The 17557-nt window shown below is 57.7% G+C and overlaps 8 protein-coding genes and 1 non-coding gene across 9 annotated transcripts; 4 read left to right on the top strand and 5 right to left on the bottom strand.

Moving 5' to 3' along the window:
• Window positions 1–395: 395 nt before the first annotated feature.
• L226DRAFT_516233 (uncharacterized protein) lies at window positions 396–1286 on the bottom strand (the record flags this gene model as incomplete). Its single annotated transcript, XM_067678469.1, has 3 exons — window positions 396–521; window positions 594–1040; window positions 1095–1286. 3 exons carry the CDS (start codon window positions 1284–1286, stop codon window positions 516–518), a joined length of 645 nt encoding a protein of 214 aa, XP_067529659.1. The 3' UTR covers window positions 396–515.
• Window positions 1287–1433: 147 nt separating this feature from the next.
• L226DRAFT_306238 (uncharacterized protein) lies at window positions 1434–1941 on the top strand. The gene has a single exon (XM_067673748.1). The coding sequence runs from the start codon at window positions 1512–1514 to the stop codon at window positions 1779–1781; it is 270 nt and encodes an 89-aa protein (XP_067529658.1). The 5' UTR covers window positions 1434–1511; the 3' UTR covers window positions 1782–1941.
• A 66-nt stretch (window positions 1942–2007) lies between these two features.
• On the top strand, window positions 2008–3925 carry L226DRAFT_306267 (uncharacterized protein). The gene is made up of 7 exons (XM_067673749.1): window positions 2008–2153; window positions 2269–2542; window positions 2604–3016; window positions 3073–3141; window positions 3219–3275; window positions 3335–3451; window positions 3530–3925. Exons 2-7 carry the CDS (start codon window positions 2296–2298, stop codon window positions 3635–3637), a joined length of 1011 nt encoding a protein of 336 aa, XP_067529657.1. The 5' UTR covers window positions 2008–2153; window positions 2269–2295; the 3' UTR covers window positions 3638–3925.
• Window positions 3766–4702, bottom strand: L226DRAFT_575868 (S-adenosyl-L-methionine-dependent methyltransferase; the record flags this gene model as incomplete). Its single annotated transcript, XM_067685266.1, has 3 exons — window positions 3766–4086; window positions 4150–4346; window positions 4441–4702. 3 exons carry the CDS (start codon window positions 4700–4702, stop codon window positions 3766–3768), a joined length of 780 nt encoding a protein of 259 aa, XP_067529656.1.
• Window positions 4703–4856: 154 nt separating this feature from the next.
• On the bottom strand, window positions 4857–6335 carry L226DRAFT_306193 (S-adenosyl-L-methionine-dependent methyltransferase). The gene is made up of 4 exons (XM_067673747.1): window positions 5938–6335; window positions 5636–5826; window positions 4988–5499; window positions 4857–4930 (listed from the first exon to the last, which is right to left on the bottom strand). The coding sequence occupies exons 1-3, from the start codon at window positions 6206–6208 to the stop codon at window positions 5182–5184; spliced, it is 780 nt and encodes a 259-aa protein (XP_067529655.1). The 5' UTR covers window positions 6209–6335; the 3' UTR covers window positions 4857–4930; window positions 4988–5181.
• A 114-nt stretch (window positions 6336–6449) lies between these two features.
• On the bottom strand, window positions 6450–8140 carry L226DRAFT_540090 (GTP-binding protein ypt1). Its single transcript, XM_067681801.1, has 5 exons — window positions 7663–8140; window positions 7463–7582; window positions 7263–7359; window positions 6963–7197; window positions 6450–6893 (listed from the first exon to the last, which is right to left on the bottom strand). Exons 1-5 carry the CDS (start codon window positions 7723–7725, stop codon window positions 6788–6790), a joined length of 621 nt encoding a protein of 206 aa, XP_067529654.1. The 5' UTR covers window positions 7726–8140; the 3' UTR covers window positions 6450–6787.
• A 415-nt stretch (window positions 8141–8555) lies between these two features.
• Window positions 8556–12751, top strand: L226DRAFT_617064 (DNA repair protein). Its single transcript, XM_067686983.1, has 7 exons — window positions 8556–9103; window positions 9157–10331; window positions 10385–10444; window positions 10496–10719; window positions 10775–11112; window positions 11162–11320; window positions 11369–12751. The coding sequence occupies exons 1-7, from the start codon at window positions 8654–8656 to the stop codon at window positions 12638–12640; spliced, it is 3678 nt and encodes a 1225-aa protein (XP_067529653.1). The 5' UTR covers window positions 8556–8653; the 3' UTR covers window positions 12641–12751.
• A 550-nt stretch (window positions 12752–13301) lies between these two features.
• L226DRAFT_306362 (uncharacterized protein) lies at window positions 13302–16804 on the top strand. The gene is made up of 8 exons (XM_067673750.1): window positions 13302–13363; window positions 13425–13572; window positions 13641–13699; window positions 13757–13825; window positions 13875–14651; window positions 14707–15045; window positions 15099–15272; window positions 15328–16804. The coding sequence occupies exons 3-8, from the start codon at window positions 13651–13653 to the stop codon at window positions 16737–16739; spliced, it is 2820 nt and encodes a 939-aa protein (XP_067529652.1). The 5' UTR covers window positions 13302–13363; window positions 13425–13572; window positions 13641–13650; the 3' UTR covers window positions 16740–16804.
• A 412-nt stretch (window positions 16805–17216) lies between these two features.
• On the bottom strand, window positions 17217–17306 carry L226DRAFT_t268. Its single transcript has one exon. It is a non-coding gene; the product is annotated as a tRNA-Tyr (tRNA).
• Between the last annotated feature and the right edge of the window lie 251 nt (window positions 17307–17557).

Genomic DNA, 17557 nt, shown 5'->3' with positions numbered 1-17557 from the left:
TCCAATTACTCCTTGGAGACGAGAACACTGCCTATGTGTGGTTATAGACGACAACATCCTGGCGTCACTTTGGCGCCTATTGCGAGAATTTACCGCGGTGGTCAGACAAAGAAATCTAGGCATGTACCCTTATATTCCTCTAACTTTGATCTCTATACGCACCTTAGGCCAGACTACGATGTATATAGATACAATTACAGTGACCAGCTCACGAAGAAGGGAAGTCAAACTGTGGCCATGAGCTGGTGACCTGCTGGTGACACTGGCCCCATATCTCGTCATCCAGCCATGCTATTCACCTCATTCAAGCTCGCAGGCAACTCGTAAGCATATAGGGTTGGTTCTGTGTCATTCAGGTGGGAGAAACAGTGCGTTCTTTGGGACCTCTCGAATTTCTCGAATTTTTTGAATTAATCGCGTCGTTTGCGCGCTCGCGTAGTCGGAGTCCGAATGACATTGATTTCGCAAACAGCTGTAGCGACAGTGACAAGGATACTAATTCACGTTCTCCTGGTTTATAGCTGTGTTAGGGAGCGGCAACGAACACATGCTTCAGTGCTTTGGCGAGATCAACAAGCTGGAAGAGAACGTACGTCTTCCAATTTGTCCAGATACCACAATGCCTCGCCAGGCTTGTACCCCATCTCCTCTAGCGTGTCGAAAACTATGTATCGCTGCTTCTTCGTAAGGTTGGGCATCTCACGGTTGTTATAGAAGGTGATGGCTTTCCCGATACGAGGCTCGTCCCACACGTCCCGCAAGCGCATCGCGATGCCGTGTTTGGCGTAGTAGTGGCGGGTGAGGCGGGGCCAGGTGAGGACGATGTCGTACACACCTGGGACCACGTCTGCCGGGTTGTTTGACTTGGTGAACGGGACGGCCCAGCCACGCTTAGCCGCATAGTCTATGAGGGCTTCCTTGTCCCAGGGAATGCCGTACCATGCGGTTGGGATGTCACGCACGTCGTCACATTCAACATAGACTGGGTTGAGAGGACGGGGAAGGACAGGCGCGGGCAACATATCCCGAGCAAGGGTACCCTTGAATCAGCAGTCAGGACGTGAAAACCCCTGCCGTGAGTTACTGAGACGCACCCCGAGTACAAACTTCATGAGAGGCATCTTCACGATCTGGCGTTTGGGAGGTTCCGGAGGGTTCGGCGATGACGACGACGACGGCGTAGGTGCGTCAGTCACGACTGATGCATCGGCAGGTGGCGACGACGTAGAAGGGTCGTCAACAGCAGTGTCGTCGGAGTGTGAGGTTTGCGATAAGGGCTGAGGCATATCCACGGGCAGAACTTGAGATTGAGGTCAACTGGCGGCAGCTATGTAAGTGGCGCGTGGGACAATCGCTCTCATGTGTGATCGGGCGATCACATGCTCGCGACGCGAACGTTCACACGCCTGGCAACTTCGTCCATTGTCTGCAGTGCTCTCATCATCTCAAATGCACGGCTTCCTTGATCGATACCGCACTTATCGTGGCACAATAGATCTAAAGTCTCATCGATGCCGTGCTCACTGGCACTCAGGCCTCAGGCTCCCCACACATATACACCCGCTTTCTCGCCCCGCCTGAGTAAGTTCATTCATAGCGGCCCTCTCTTCCTCTCTCTTCATCCGCTTCGGAGAGTCGACGTCTCGCCAGCACTGTGCTACTACCAACCGATATGCCGCCCAAGCCACCCCCCAGGGCCACAGCCGGCAACACATCCCAAAGCGCCCCGCCCAACCCCGAAGAGTTTGGTCCCAAACCGCTTTCTATTCCTCCCCACGTAATCATGTCAGAGGTACTCGTACTACCCACAATAGCACAGGTGTATGTACTCAATAAACGCACCAGCCCGACACCACCTCTATAATCCTAACTTTCGCGAGGTTCTTCGCCGATCTGCGCGTACTGTTCGAGTTCGCCCAGAGAGGACCCAACAAATCATGGGAGTACTTTCTCTACAGGGCCTGGGCTTACGTGTTTTCAGCCTGGTGCCTCACATTCACACCGACGAAACACACCTTGTCCTGTGGCCCCCAGCACCCGTTTTTCCTGCGTAGTGGCCCCAACGATCCGAAGGTGGTTACGTTCTGTGTGCCAGACTTCGTGGCGACGTTACTCAGCACCACCCCGGACTTGGGCACGACGCCTCCGCTTGTGTACGTCCACGATGTGGTCGTCATCATCGAGATAAAGCCTCTGCGAGGCGTCGATTGGGACTCGCCATTGGCACGTGAACGAGCAGAAGCCGCGGTCACTGACGCCTGGTCACAGGTTGAGAAACAGGCCACGCTGGCGTTCATGGAGTACCCCGACCAACTGCGTGTGGTCGCCTTTTTGGCGATAGGCGTCTGGTGGTACGCCCGAGAGCTTATAGCCGACGACTTAAACCTCCCTACTAGACCTCCATCCCCCGAACCCGCACCCTCCCAAGTCCCCCTCTTCACTGATGGTGGTCTCGCGACAAATCGCCTGAAAAGGCATTTGAGCGAAGAGTCTGCGGGGACATCTGCTCAGCGCGGTAGTAGAGCCGGCAAGAGAGTTAGGCGTGAGTCCCGTTCCAGTCATGTACGGCCCCTTTCTCCGACTCAATGTCACTCCTCGTATAGGACACAGCCGGCGCTATTCTGTGCCAGATGTCGTCGGTGAAGAATCAGGTGTGCAGGACGATGGCGATCGTTCAGGCACCTACAATCCCGCCGACGACGAGGATGACGAAGATGACGAGGAGTCACCCTCCCGGCAGCCAACCGATGATTCCAAACAAAAGAAGTCCTATGCCATAGCCGTGGATCATATCTTCCAACTCCCCGCGAAAGATCGCTTTAACCCATGGTTCGGGGCATTTATCAAATGGCTTGTAGGCGAAACTGGCGGTATCAAATGCGATGACTTTGCGCCTTCTTGGTTCAAACACAGCGGCGAGCTCGAAAGCTACTTCTCCTATGGTTCACGGCAAAGGCACCTGGATGTCACCGGGTTCGACCCCGCTTGGCCATTCGTTAACCCGGACACTCCTGTGGTAAGCATCTCCGCAACTTTGGTGGCATCTATTGACCCAAAGCGTTACATGAGCAGGTCAGCGCCGCCGACTCAGAGGACAAGGACGCGAGCAACTTCGAGCAGACAGGAGTTCTTCAAGACAAGGTAAGCAACGACGCTAGTTGCGACCTGATGGGAACGTTCTCCTTCATCGCTGTCTTGGATGTTGACCTCGCCTGTAGGACGGCTTGTTTCACATGGACCGCTTGCAAAACACCATACTCGCCTCCTCCGAGCCTGTGAGTTTGTGTACGCTTCGTCGAGACGAAACGACGCTTACCCCTCGACCATCCTATAGCAGGCGGGAGCGAATGATGTTCGCGCGCCTTCAGCAAGCGGGGCTGAAGAGGCTCCCGCAACCAACGAAGCAGGCGGGACTGAAGAGGCTCCCGCAGTCTACGAAGGGGAATTCGTGGTATGCGCCATGTCCATCTTCGTCCCGACATCGATTGCTGATGATTGCGCCTTGTGGTATGCACCGCAACCTGGACAGACGACGAGGTGTGTTCTACGTCCTCGTCCCCCGCGTCGGAGGGAAGAAGCCTGGGATGGTTCGGGGATGTCCACGATCGCAGTGAACGCAGATCGACTGACACGCTAGCTTGAGCTAGTAGTATCCGACGCTGATGCGAAGTATCAATGGTGTTCTGTATAATAGTCGTCAACCATGCCTTTCGAGTACTCGTGCATCCAGACAACGCAACGAAGAATCGCCTCCTCTACCAGCATCTATTGTGCCGGCTTAACACCCCTCGCAACAAACCACGTCACCTGCACGCGCTCCCGGCCCCAATGCGTCATATCCTCCTGCCCCGCATCCTTCATCACGAATTCCCCGAGCCCCGCACCCTTGAACGTCTCGCGCAGGCGCGCCTCGGCAATCCCGCGCGTGTGCGGGACGGTACTGTGGTGCGCCTCAGGGACGAGTTCGCGGTTGTCTGCTTCGGCTTTGAGGTCGGTGATTAGGAGGGAGCCTCCGGGCTTGAGGAAGGACGCGAGGACGCGCGTGGTGGCGTCGATGGAGGCGATGTGGTGGTACGAGGCGCAACACTGCAGTTCATTACCAACGTGAACAGTGGTAGATGGAGAAAAAGGGAGAGGTACGGTACGTACGACGACGATGTCGAACTTCGCCCCATCGAGCTCATCAGGGTCACCCTTCAACTCGGCGCATACAGCCTTCATCTTCTCCGGGGCATACTCGAGGCGGGCCGCGAGGGCATTATACCGGTCAACGGAGGCCTGGCTGATGTCCACCCCGACGACACTCTTCACGTATCCCGTAGCCAAGAGCGCCTCCGAAACCAACCCTGCGTTGCGGCCGACACTCCATCAGTACTCAGTACTCAGTCCTCGAACACACGATACTCAAAAAAAAAAAAGGAAAAAAGAGACAAAACGCACCGATCCCGCACGCAAAGTCCAACGCCGCGGTCCGCTCCCCGTCAAAGAGCCCAGGCCACTCTGCGCGCATCGCGTCGACTTGCTTGCGGGTCGCCGCGCGCCATTCTGGGTGCATCTCCTCGACCTTGTCGGCGTGCGCGTCGAAATAGGCCTTGTTCGCGGCGGCGAAGTCGTCGTCTTTGTGTTCGTGCTCGTGCTCGTGCTCGGTGCCGCTAGGCGGCGCACTGGTAGGAGTGGCGGCGGGGCGGTCGGCCTCGGACATGGCTGTAAGTCGAGTCTGTGCTTGCGTTGGAACTTGGGAACTATGTATGTAGATTGACCTGGGGTGGACGCGGGCGTTGGATAATTATGTTAATTTGGCCTCTTGGGGATACTTATATGAGAGTAGCGATAGCGCAGCAGATTGAACGAGCCGCAACCTGTACGGTGTGGGGACACTGGGAGGGTACTCCCGGCTTGGAGGGTCGTTAGACCTAGGGATTTCGGCTTGCTGTGGCTCGATGATCAGCTGAGGTGCGAACATGTGTAAATACTGTATATGGCTTACCTCCACGACTTGAACAGCCAGCCACCGTGACAGGAGCAACCAGTGGTTACTTCGGGACGAAACCAACGCAGATCTCTGATGATTGCGCTTCAAGTACATTCTTTCAGTTCCACACCAATGATAGTACAACATATAAGCTCTTCGTCTTCAACTTCTCCCTTTGAGTCAACGCTGGGCCAAATCCACAGTCCTCCTCACGCCTGCTTCACGCCCCTCGCGATGAACCACGTCGTCTCCTTGCCCTCCATACCCCACTGCTTCATATCCATCTTCGCCGCATCCTTCATCACGAACGCCGCGAGCCCCGCGCCCTCGAACGTCTCGCGCAGGCGCGCCTCGGCGATCCCGTGCGTGTGCGGGACCATGCCGTGGTGCGACTCGGGGAAGAGCTCGCGGTTGTCCGCCTCGGCTTTGATGTCCGCGACGAGCAGCGAGCCCCCGGGCTTGAGGAAGGAGACGAGGGTGCGCGTGATGTCGTCGATGGAGGCGAAGTGGTGGTAGGACGCGCAGCACTGGTCGGCGGGAACAGCGTGAGCACAGACAGTGGGACTCGGAGGAGATATCGGGCGAGGGAAGGGAGCGGATCATAGGTGGGGAACAGCAATCCCCATGCTACATACAGTACACAGGAGGAGTGGGGGGACGTACCACGACAATGTCGAACTTTGCGCCGTCGAGCTCGCCGGGCTCGCCCTTCAGCTCGACGCATACAGCCTTCATCTTCTCTGGGCTGAGCCCAAGCCGCGCAGCCTGCGCATTATACCGGTCGACAGAGACCGGGCTGATGTCCACCCCGACGATGCTCTTCACGTACTGCGAGAGCGGCTCCGAGACGAGGCCTGTCCAGTGCGCCGCGGGTGTACCCATTGAATATCGAATATTGAACATTTAGTTTTGAGCATCCATCCTCAGTAACGGTAACTGGCAGGAAAGGAGGCAACGACACGCACCGATACCACACGCAAAGTCCAGCACCTCCGTGTGCTCCTTGTCGAAGAGCTCGGGCCACTCGGCGCGCATCGTGTCGACCTGCTTGCGCGACATCTCGCGCCACTCTGGGTGCATTTCCTCGAGCTTGTCCGCGTGCTCGTCGAAGTAGGCCTTGTTCGCGGCTGCGAAGTCGTCGTGTCCGTGTCCGTGCCCGTGCCCGTGTCCATGCGCATCGTGTCCGTGTCCGTGTTCGTGCGCCGGGGCGGGGTGGTGGTGGGTGTGGTCGGACATTGCTTGAGTTCGATGTCAACTGTGATGGGGCAGAGTAGATGGTAGTGGTGTATTTGTGCAAAGAGATTCTGGTAACGAGGGGGATGTTCAAGCCCCTTGCTCGAAAACTTATAACAAGGACAGCAGCGGCGAGCCGCGACTTGCGACGTAGTAAACCGGTGACGTACGCCTATTCGGAATTGTGACTGCGAAGGTACTCGTCTGCTCGGAAGGGGAGTCAGTTGATGATCGATCGGTGCTGCTTTGGGCATCTGTTGTGGCAGCTTCTGACAGCTGTGCTGGGTACATACATGCGTCTGACTAACCTCGACGATCTCTGTGGTCGGCGAGCTCTCCGACTCAGCGGGGTAATGGGGTTTACTTGGTGTTTTCCGAGATCGGCTTTACGCTATGATAGATCGAACCCAAAGACCCAGCTACACATCGTGCGAGAAGACAGCGGTAAATATGATATAGATCCGAGCGATGAGGTATAGAGATACACGAAGATCGACATGGAGGCAAACATATATGCGTTAGAACTCACATATGTAAGTGGCAAGGTATGTCTGGCATGTTCAATGTTCAGCGCTTCAGCGCTCAGCATGCGCACCCGCCCGACTCGTCTTCCTGGTTCAGACTCCGTCCTGGTGTTACAGACGAGCTCTTCTTGTTGTCCGACGAGTCTTCCGGCTGTGAGTCCACACTGTGAACGGTTGAAGTCCGCAATCAGCACGCAGTGCGCAATATTCGGAAGGGCCCAGGGGCAACGCACTCGTCCTTGATGGTCTTGGCCATCATAGTGAACGCCTCCTCGACGTTCGTCGAGTTCTTCGCCGACGTCTCGATGAACGGTACCCCCAGACTGTCGGCAAACTCCTTCGCGATGGAGTACTCGACGACCTTCTTCTCGACGAGGTCGGACTTGTTGCCGATGATGAGCTTCTTGACGCCCTCGGAGGCGTACCGCTCAATCTCCTGCATCCAGCCCTTCACGTTCGCGAACGTCTCTGCAGGGGCGCGAGGATCGGATAGGAATGAGAACGTGTTGCTCGGTTGGTACGGGAGGACGTACCGTTGTCTGTGACATCATAGACCATGATGATACCGTGCGCGCCGCGGTAGTACGCGGCAGCGATGGTACGGAAGCGTTCTTGACCCGCTGTATCCCACTGCGAGCAAGGCGTGTGGTGAGTTACGGGTATCAACGCGCGAACTGCGCTTGGGAGGCACAGGGGGTAGAAGGAATGCAAATGGTCGATGCGAAGTACTCACGATCTGCAGCTTCACTGTCCTCCCCTCGAGCTCAATTGTCCGGATCTTGAAGTCCACTCCGATCGTGCTCAGGTAGCTGTCGGTAAAGGCATCCTCGGCGAACCGCAAGAGGAGACATGACTACATAGCACAAAGAGAGCACATGGGCGAGATAGATGTGAGCCACATGCGTATGCGTTGGCACGATGTCATCAACGCACCTTCCCGACACCAGAGTCGCCAATGAGGAGGAGCTTGAAGAGGTAGTCGTAGCCTTCGGGCATTGTGTCGGTTGGCGGTAGACGTAGACGTACAGATTACACTTGGAGGACGTGTCACAGAGTCGAGAGTCGAGAGTCGAGGAGGGCCAGCCAGATCTGAGTCGCGGTCAAGGTCGGGCGGGACACGGAAGGCGAGAAGTTATCGAGGTCGGAAGCGCAAGACGAACCCAAGGCTGTATTTTCTCAGCACAGGATCGCTTGTGCGCGCTGTCTGTCCTTTATGAACAGCGCGCGAGTGTGGGCGACGATTGGGCAGAGACGACAGATGGGACCGCATCTTCGAGCGACACGGCGCTGCCAGCCTGATGGAGGCGTGGTTGTCGCACTGCCCGCTCGGCCCTTGCCCGCTCGGCCCTTGACCCGCGTAGCTGACGTAATTGTTTGGATCGCAGTGTATTCAATGGACGACAGTAAGTCGTGTACAGATAAAAGAACATATCGCAAGCTCCTGCCAAACATACATCCGGCGCTTCAGCTTCGTTGCGTACTGAAGTCTAAGAGAGTGGTTGAGAACACTACTTACTGCCATGGAGCCCTCGATACGACCCCAAATGAACCCCTCCACCTGTTTCCTAGACTGTCTAATTGACCGTACGCCGGTGATTGACGAAATACGTCCGGGAGGGGTCGCCGGGAGAGGTTACTGGCGATTCTGGTACTCCTGCATGAAAGCGGTACCAGGACCTGCGCTTTGACGAGACGAATCGAACGGATTAGATGTAAAGCAGAACGGATAGTAATTGAGGGAGCTATCGTCTGCGCAAGTTCGGGAGGGTGGTGGCGGAAAAACGCAGCGCGGGCGCTGGCGACATGATATCTCTCTTCTCCTGACCACCATCTGCGCGACTCACTCTTGTATACGCGGTGATATCCGCGACGCATGCTTTTCTATGCTTTCCAATGAAGGTTACACACACCATACACATGAGATATGCCGCGCTTGACCCAGGAAAGCAGTCACTCTTCCGACTACTTCGACGACGATCCGGAATTCCTCAAGGCCATCGCTGAAATTCAGCTCCCAGCTATTGCGGATGAGCCTGAACTGTTGAGTTCCGCTGAGCCTCCTCGTGCACAACGTCCGAAGCCTCTGGAAGACGAACCACCTCGCACTCAGAAGAGACTGCGGTCCCCGGAAGACGACTTCGAGGACGACGATGGAGCGCACTACCACAACGTGCTGAACGCAGTGGACGCCAATGATGATGAGTCGCTGAACTCGTATACGTATGGCGCGTCGCGGTTTGGTGAGTTTGGCGAGTACATGACCAGGAAGCGGGCGAAGCTGCAGATTCAGAACGCGGAGTTGGAGGATGATGAGGATGTACAGGGTGGGGAGGCTGCACCGAAGAGCAGGATATTCCAGGGACTACAGATATACGTGCGTATGCCCGGGCTCCTTCTCTGGAATGTCTACTGACGGCTCGACCCAAGATCAATGGATGGACAGAGCCGTCTGTTCAGGACCTGCGCAAGATGATCGTCCAGCACGGTGGCATCTTCCATCCGTACTTGGACAAGAAGTCGCTCGTTACCCACATCATCACATGTTCCCTCACGCCGGCCAAGATACGCGAGTTCAAGCACATGAAGGTCGTCCGACCAGAGTGGCTAGTCAAGAGTATCGACGCGGGAACCCTCCTGCCGTGGCAAGAATACATCTTCCGCCCTGGGGAGAGAGTCGAAGACACACAAGGCCGGAAGGTCGCACAGAAGTCTCTATCCAGCACCTTCGTTTCGCAGGCCCCGCGAGCGAACCTCAGCAAACCCGTGCCCGAGCGGCCCGACACGCCGATGCAAGTGGACGAAGCGGATTTGGATCCTGCAGCGCAACACGTAGCAGGATTGTCGAAACCGCCAGTGTATACGATCGTATCTCCGCCCCGCACGCCGAAAAAGCAGACCGTCCTGAGTCCATTGAAGTCTGGTCCTACGACACCCTCTCGTCATCTGTACATCACCGACCCCTCTACCCCCGAAGAGGCTGACCGCATACCAGGCTACGCCGCACTCAAATCCAACCCGCACGCCGAGCGCGCGATGGCCGACCCCGCATGGCGCGCCGCACACACCTCTGTCGCCCCGGACTTCATTGAGGGCTACTATAAGAATTCGCGGCTGCACCACCTCTCGACGTGGAAGGCGGAGCTGAAGAACCTCGTCGCGGAGGCGCAGGAGCGCGCCGAGAACGGCGGGGTCGACGCGTGGCAGAAGATGGCGAGCGAGATCGGGGCGGGCGCGGAGGGGGAGGCGAGCGCGAGCGCGAGCCAGACGGCGGTGAACCGGATCGTGCAGGAGAACCTTGGTGGGAGAGGGCTGGGCAGCGGGGATGTGAGCATGCGCGGGGCGAAGCTGGTCAAGCGCGCTCCGGGGAATGCGAAGGGTAAAGGCAAGGAGAAGGAGAAGGCGGCGGACGAGGAGCGGGTCATCATGCATTGCGATTTTGACAGTTTCTTTGTGTCTGCGGGTCTGATCGACCGTCCGCATTTGCGTGGCAAGCCGGTGGTTGTGTGTCACTCGCAGGGCGGCACCGGCGGAGGGTCGAGTACGAGCGAGATTGCGAGTGCGAGCTACGAGGCTAGGAAGTTCGGGATCAAGGGCGGGATGAGGTGTGTGCAACATCGTCGATCTTGGGCTCTTCATTGACGAAATATTCTCATAGCTTACAGCAGGCTCGGAAGTTGTGCCCGACAGTCCTGACGATTCCGTACGAGTTCCAGCGGTGGGTACAGCGTAGCCTGCTTCAAGGGCATTCACTCATCGTCAGATACAGGTACAAGCAGTTTTCGCTCCAGTTCTACACCATCCTGATGGCCCACGCGGACGACCTGCAAGCCGTATCTGTCGACGAGGCCCTCATCGACGTGACGAGCAGTGTAGCGCGCATCCGCACAGAGCTCGCCGAACGCCTTGAGTCCTCCGACGACCCAAGCGACCCAGCAAAGGATTTTGCCGAGTCGATCCGCGCGCAGGTCAAGAAGGTTACTGGATGCGAAGGTTCGTCCCCTGCTCTCAGGCTGCTGCAGTTCACACATGCTAACCTCGCTCTCAGTGAGTATCGGCATCGCACATAACATCATGCTGTCGCGCCTGGCCTCTCGGCGCGCGAAGCCGGCTGGCTCGTACCATCTCCGTGCGGAAGACGTCGCAGAGTTTCTTGCCCCGCTCGACATTGACGACCTCCATGGGTTCGGATACTCGGCGCGGCAGAAGGCGGCAGAGAAGCTCGGGACGACGAACCTGGGCGAGCTCACGAAGAAGAGCAAGGCTACACTATGTGACTCGCTGGGGAAGGGCTCGGGGGAGACACTTTACAAGGCCCTCCGTGGCGTCGACGAGCGGCAGCTTGAGAGCGACAAGCCGCGGAAGTCTGTCTCTTGCGACATCAACGTACGTTTGCTTTTTACAGTTGTGAACGGTATCTGACCATGATGGGCAGTACGGGATTCGCTTCAAGAACAACGAGCAGGCGGAGACGTTCGTGTACCAGATGGCCGAGGAGGTCTCGCGCCGGCTGAAGAGCATCGATATGCGCGGACGTTCGCTCACGCTGAAGATCCTGGTGCGGGACCCGAGTGCGCCTGTCGAAGCACCTAAAGTCCGTGTTTGTTACTCTTCGTGGGATTGCGTGCTCACTATTATGCAGTTTCTTGGCCACGGCGTATGCGAAGCCTACAACAAGCAGACGCCGCTCATCGCCCCAGGGGGACGAGCGACGAGCGATGAGAAGGTCATCGGCGAGCACGCGTGGCGTCTGCTGAAGAGCTTCAATTTCGACCCGAAGGAGCTGCGCGGTATCGGGATACAGATTCAAAAACTCGAGAAGGCGTCAGGTCCTCAAGAGACGGAGCTCGGCCAGGCAGTTCTGCCGTTCAAACGCGTCGAGGCGGACATGGTAGCTCCACCGAGGATCGACGTCCAGCCACCGTCTCAGGAGGACGACATCGAGATTATCGAGAAGCCGGTACCGGCCGACCCCGTCGACCTGCCGTCGTTCTCGCAGGTCGACATGTCCGTGTTCGATGCGCTTCCCGAGGACTTGCGCAAGGAGCTCGAGGCCGAGTTCAGCAAGCGTCGCTCAGTGACTCCTCAGGCCGGCCCAGCGCCGAAGGAGCCTTCACCCGTTCCCGAGGCTGGCCCAAGCAAGAAGCTGCTCGTGCGAGGGGTGAACGTGAAGCGGATCACGCAGCAGCTCGCTCCGCGGAACCGACCGCTCGTCTCGCCCAGCAAGAACCTGTTCGCCAAGCGGGTGTACGCGTCCTCGGTGAACGTCACGGAGCGCGAGCTCCGCAAGTACGGGATCGACCCCGAGGTGTTCGCAGCGCTCCCGCGCGAGGTGCAGCGGGAGCAGCTCGCGGCCCACCGCACCCCGGGGGTGACGCTCTACACCGGCCCCGGGGAGCGCAAGGTGCTGAAGCCGACGGCGTACCGGGGCAAGCGGTCGTCCAAGTCGCCTGGGTTCGTGTTCCGGCCGCCGCCTGCGCCCAAGGCGGTGTTCGTGGAGCGGCCGACGCTGAAGCAGCAGGGCAAGGAGAAGGGCGAGAAGCTGTGCTTTAGCGAGACGGAGGACGTGCAGGGCGTGATCGAGGCGTGGGTGGAGGCGTTCCGGGAGAGCGCGCCGAATGCGCGGGATGTGGAGTATTTTGCAAAGTTTTTGGTGCAGAGCGTGGATGGGGCGCGGGCGAGCGATGCGGGGGTCGAGCGTGCGGTTGCGGTTGTCAAGTGGTGGCTTGTGCTGCTGCGGAGGTATTTTGGGGCTTGGGAACATGAGCAGCAGCAGCAGCAGCCGGGTGAGCGGCCGGGAAGGATCACGTCGGAGTATGTGGGGAGGGCATGGTGGCGGGCGTTCAAGGAAGTGAAGGAGAAGATGGATGTCGCTGCGCGGAAGAAGTTTGGAGGGTGCTTGTCGTTGAAGTGAGGTGTGGTTCACGAGTAAGTTATCGCGGTATTTATCGGGATCTTGAATACTCCACTGTACTTATACACGCGAAGTACAATGACCATGTTCCCGTCTACCGATGGATGAGACATAATACTGATTACAGCGATACTGCAGAGCAAGACATGGAGGTACACCCCGTTCGACAATCTGCTGCATGTTCACTTGAAACCAAGAAGGGCAACTTCAAGTTGTTTGGACAGGCACGTCTTCCGTAGTGGTAATACTGAGGTTCAGCGTCAGAGTGCCCTCTCCCCCTTTGCTCTCTAACACCATCATATCTACTCGTCTCATTCGTAGTGACGAGCATATGTATCTTGGGAATGTCTGCAACAGTGACCGGTGTACTGCAAAATCAGTACGTTCATCCATCACTTTACTTGTGTGTTGGTTATATGCGTAGTTTACTGACTATATGCGTGGTTTATTGATGTCTTCGCTATAGTACTGGAACGTGTGGCTTACTCCCAGTAAGATATGTGCGTTCTATATCGACCGCATCCTCCCGCGACTCCCCGTGCTCACTCTCTTCCCCGCGTACGCTCTCCCCTCCCCGGGCGCGCCCTTGTCCGCTCGCATGCATTCGTTCTTGCTCTCTCGTCTGTACCCTCGCTCTCGATCCCCCGTGCATACTCTCAAGTCCTTGCAATTACTTCCGCTTCAATTGAGCTGTCCTTGTCATTATTTCTCCGCATATAATCGGTATGTTTACGCGTATTTGTTTCTCGTTCAATATGGGCGCTTGACGACGCGACCGGCGCAGCACGGGCGTCAAAAGGCTATTCGGAGAACAATGAGCACGCTCGTCCCGGCTGCAGAGACAATAACAATGCCTGTCACCCGAACCCGACAATTCCAACCCACTACAATGAAACCATGGCGATCTCATGATTAACCGAGGCTCTTTTCAGGTGCGGCCCTCCTTCCGCGTTCCCCCGTTCTCCCACTTCCCTCTCCCTCTCACCACGACTCCCGTTAGACGTCTCGACATGTTGTCGAGCATCTTCATGACTTCGTTCCTTTTCGGCGCATCGTTTGGTGAGTGTCAGTGAACACGTAGGATGTCACCTCAGAGCTGACGCGCTGCGCTCTTAGCCGCACAATCTTCACCAACTGTAGTCTGCGTTGCAGGTCAATGCCTCGAAGGGTACACTAACACCACCAGTGCGTCGTACTCTTCCTGAGCTCTCAAACATATACTCACTCTCAGCAGTTGGTGCGACGCTATCTGCGTCTGGCGCTGCGACCAGCATCCTCCTTCTGCCGGGGCAGTACTCATCCACGACCGACCCCGCGCTCCTTCATGGCCTCCTCACGTCATCAAGTGCCTCCATCTCCTCCTCACCTGGTTTCGATGCCAACGCAACCCTTCCTTTGAACCTTGCTCTCGAACCCGGCGTCGCCTTCTACCCACAGTCCAAGTACTCAGGGCAAGCCAGCTTCTCCCAGCTCCCGAGTTCGCCCTCAAATACTACGACCCAAGTCTCGCCCGGATCGTTGGCAGTTTCTTCCAGTGTATGGGCGGCGATCTCATCTGGTTCCGGAGATCGGGTTATCTTCTGGGATAGCGTGCCCGACGTCTCGCAGCTTCCTTCAGGCGCGTCCGCTCTCTCTCAACTCCTCGACATCCAGTCGACCGCATGCTCGCCTCCTTGTGCTGGTGCTGGCGTATGTTCCGCATCCGGGACGTGTGTTTGCCCCACTGGATTCAACGGCACCTCTTGCGAGACCTGCGCACCTGGCTTCTTTGGCCCAACGTGCCAGGCCTGCCCTGCCGATTGCGCATCCTGTGACGATGGTATGACTGGCACTGGCCGGTGCCTCGAGCCCGTCATCCAGAACCTGCCGTCCACCTGCAATTGTCTGAACGGCGCTTGCGGGTCTAACGGCCAGTGCACATGTATCCCCGGTTGGACGACGGCGGACAACGGCACTGCTTGCGCCAAGTGCGCCGATGGGTTCTTCCTCAACTCCGACGGATCCTGCGAAGGTATGGGCTGTGTTCCTATCCGTTGGTGTGCTTGCTGACATGTACATCTTCTCAGTGTGCTCCCTCGGGTGCACGCAATGCGCAGATGGTAGTGGCGACTGCATCTCGTGCAAGTCGGGATTCACTCAGAATGCCAACGACCGCACGCAGTGCATCGCCCAACAGGCGACGACTTCTACCGGCACCGTTTGCCCAGATGGCAGCTTCAGCGATGGATCGGCTTGCCAGCCATGCTCTCCGCTCTGTCAGACTTGCACGGGGTCTTCGTCTAGCGAATGCATCATCTGTGGCAGTGGGAAGTACAGCCTGAACGGAACGTGTGTCGGCACCGACGACAACGGTGTGTGCGACGGCTCCTCTCTGGTTGCAGACAACAACAAGCACGAATGCAACTGTGAGTATGCCTCGCTTCCCTACCGGTTGACAGTCTTCTGACTACGAACACAGCCTGCCCCTCGAAGTGCACAAAGTGCCAGTACTCCACGTTCAACGTTGCATCGACCATCGACCAGGTTCAGTGCACGGGCTGCGTGGCTGGGTTCGTCCTCTCTGGCGGCAAATGCATCGATGCCTGCCCCAAGGGCACGTTCCTCGATCCCAAGGACAACGTTACTTGTTCAGGTGAGTAGCCTTCCTAAGTATGTGAAGTAATTTGATGCTCATCCGCTGTTACCAGCGTGCGACTCTTCGTGTGGCACTTGTGCCGGGACGTCCACGTTCTGTCTGACATGTGCGAACAACCAGCTCGCCTCGAGCGGCAAGTGTGTCGCGTCTTGCCCGTCGGGGACGTTCAGCTCGTCAGGCCAGTGCATCACATGCCATCCCGACTGCGAAACGTGCACCGGGAGCTCGTTCAATCAGTGTTCCAGTTGCCCGTCTGACCGTCCGGTCCTCACCAATGGTCGTTGCCTTCCCACCTGCAGCAAGAACCAATTCTTCGACAAGACGTCTTCAACGTGCCAGTCCTGCGACTCGAGCTGTTCGAGCTGTTCCGGCTCCGGGCCTAGCAATTGCCTCGCGTGCTCGAACTCTAGCCAGGTTCTGAAGGGTGGGACCTGCGTCTCCTCCAGCTGCAGCAACACTTCTGTCGTCTCAGGTCTTGGTATATGCCTCTCGGACCTCGTCGTCGTTCCGACTGCCTCCTCTGGCACCGCCGCGCCCCTCCCCACCATCACCGGCATCGACACCCCCACATCGAGTACGACTACGACTACGACACGTCGCCCACTCGAGTGGTGGGAGATCCTGCTTATGGCGCTAGGATGCGCATTCATCTTCGTCGTCATCCTGCTGTGCTGGCGCCGCCGTGCCCGCAAGCGTCGTGCGGCAGCCACCGCGAACTTCGCCGCAGCAAAGCGTCTCAACCACTCGGGCAGCTGGCGGCTCCGCCTCGCCCGCTTCGGCGAGCGACTCTTCGGACACAAGAAGGGCCAGCGCTGGATGCTCCCTGACGACCGCGGGGACATCCGCCTCGAGAAGCTGCGCGCAGCTGAGGAGGCGCGGTTCGACCGCGGGATGGAGAAGATGCGCGTCGCCGAGGACGAGCGGCACGAGCGCGACATGGCCAAGCTCCGCGCCTCCGAACTGCGCCACGACCGCGAGATGGACAAGCTGCTCGACGCATACGAGTACCCGCGCGCGGGATCCAGCCGCGCACCCTCCCCTCTCCCTTCTCTGCGCTCCTACGACAGCGACCGGCACTCGCACAAGGCCAGCAGCCGTGGGTCGGGGCCGGAGCGCATACGGGCGACGAACGAGAAGCTCGCGCAGGAGTCGCTCTACTCGCAGGTGACCGGCCAGCCGCGGCGCGCACCGGAGCCCCGCCAGCCTGTGCACGACGTCCCGGAGATGCCGTCGCGGTTCTCGAACTCGACGACGTACAGCAGCTGGCTCCTCCCCCAGGCGGCCCCCGGGGCGCAGTCGTCTGCTATGCACCTGGCGCCGACCCCGGCGCAGGAGTACGCGCGGTCGGTGTCGCGGCTTGCGGACCTTGCGCAGGAGCAGCCCCAGCAGCAGCAGCAGCAACGTGGGGCGTACTGGTTACAGCCCACAAGCACTGGGGGCTCGCGCAATCCGTTCCTGCGATGAGTCCTCCGCCCCTGACTTGGACTCTTCTGCAGTGTAGATCCCCTTCGACTTTCGGACACGTACATACATCTTATACGCATACATACACACATGCCTTTTTGATTACGCCTCTGCACGGACAAGCCATTCATCACTGACTATACGAGGTCTCGACTAGCTCATGTTGCCTCACGACTCGACTTAGTGTACATCGATTTTGCGTGCTCGCCGAGCTGTGCGTTCGCATGTAATTAGCCAGTGTAGCTCTACCCAGTCCATCATCCATCCTATCCACACACTGTATCCTACTAGCTCTTGCGTTCAATGGTATTGTTCGCACTTTGACAATTGCATACGCGGTGGGCTTGCGCGAAGGGCATGAGACACAAACAAACTCCAGGGCTGCAATACTACGAAAAATCATGAGGCCCGAACTTACCTGGCCATGTTGGCCAGAGTGTTTCGAGCATTGCGCAGCGTTTGATACCAGCCAAAAAGTCCTTCGAGCCGGGATCGAACCAGCGACATCAAGATCGCCTTGGGTGTAACCTTTACAGTCTTGCGCTCTTCCAACTGAGCTATCGAAGGCTGATAAGCACGGACTTATAATTCGGTCGTTGTTACCAGTCCGAATGTTCACTTTACTGGCCAAGGGAAACCCTGGCTTTCACACCTTTCTTCGTCGGCAGAAGGCATCGGGAGCCTCTAGCAATAATTTGAAGCCTATAGTTGCTCACTTGGAAGGGCAGGAAGAAAGCGTTTCGTTTCGATTTTTGGGTGTGGGAAACGGTACGCTCTCAGTGTGTGAAAGTGCACCGGGTGATGTGGAACTTCGTGAA

The sequence above is a fragment of the Lentinus tigrinus genome, assembly GCF_003813185.1.
Source record: "Lentinus tigrinus ALCF2SS1-7 unplaced genomic scaffold L226scaffold_51, whole genome shotgun sequence".
NCBI classification, from domain to species: Eukaryota; Fungi; Basidiomycota; class Agaricomycetes; order Polyporales; family Polyporaceae; genus Lentinus; species Lentinus tigrinus.
The sequence above is the reverse complement of the archived record's forward strand: the minus strand, read 5'-3'. Positions and strand labels throughout refer to the sequence as shown.

Bases quoted from the DNA above. Each gene is read 5' to 3' on its own strand.
- L226DRAFT_306238 (XM_067673748.1), top strand. From the start codon at position 1,512: ATGCCGTGCTCACTGGCACTCAGGCCTCAGGCTCCCCACACATATACA.
- L226DRAFT_306267 (XM_067673749.1), top strand. From the start codon at position 2,296: ATGGAGTACCCCGACCAACTGCGTGTGGTCGCCTTTTTGGCGATAGGC. The intron at 3,017-3,072 runs GTAAGCATCTCC...TTACATGAGCAG, and splicing joins TTAACCCGGACACTCCTGTG to GTCAGCGCCGCCGACTCAGA. The intron at 3,452-3,529 runs GTATGCGCCATG...CAACCTGGACAG, and splicing joins TCTACGAAGGGGAATTCGTG to ACGACGAGGTGTGTTCTACG.
- L226DRAFT_306193 (XM_067673747.1), bottom strand. From the start codon at position 6,208: ATGTCCGACCACACCCACCACCACCCCGCCCCGGCGCACGAACACGGA. The intron at 5,827-5,937 runs GTGCGTGTCGTT...CGCACTGGACAG, and splicing joins GGACTTTGCGTGTGGTATCG to GCCTCGTCTCGGAGCCGCTC. The intron at 5,500-5,635 runs GTACGTCCCCCC...CCCGCCGACCAG, and splicing joins CAAAGTTCGACATTGTCGTG to TGCTGCGCGTCCTACCACCA.
- L226DRAFT_540090 (XM_067681801.1), bottom strand. From the start codon at position 7,725: ATGCCCGAAGGCTACGACTACCTCTTCAAGCTCCTCCTCATTGGCGAC. The intron at 7,583-7,662 runs GTGCGTTGATGA...TGTGCTATGTAG, and splicing joins GCGACTCTGGTGTCGGGAAG to TCATGTCTCCTCTTGCGGTT. The intron at 7,360-7,462 runs GTGAGTACTTCG...CCTTGCTCGCAG, and splicing joins GGACAGTGAAGCTGCAGATC to TGGGATACAGCGGGTCAAGA.
- L226DRAFT_617064 (XM_067686983.1), top strand. From the start codon at position 8,654: ATGCCGCGCTTGACCCAGGAAAGCAGTCACTCTTCCGACTACTTCGAC. The intron at 10,332-10,384 runs GTGTGTGCAACA...ATATTCTCATAG, and splicing joins GGGATCAAGGGCGGGATGAG to CTTACAGCAGGCTCGGAAGT. The intron at 11,113-11,161 runs GTACGTTTGCTT...CATGATGGGCAG, and splicing joins CTGTCTCTTGCGACATCAAC to TACGGGATTCGCTTCAAGAA.
- L226DRAFT_306362 (XM_067673750.1), top strand. From the start codon at position 13,651: ATGTTGTCGAGCATCTTCATGACTTCGTTCCTTTTCGGCGCATCGTTT. The intron at 13,700-13,756 runs GTGAGTGTCAGT...CTGCGCTCTTAG, and splicing joins CCTTTTCGGCGCATCGTTTG to CCGCACAATCTTCACCAACT. The intron at 15,046-15,098 runs GTGAGTATGCCT...CTACGAACACAG, and splicing joins CAACAAGCACGAATGCAACT to CCTGCCCCTCGAAGTGCACA.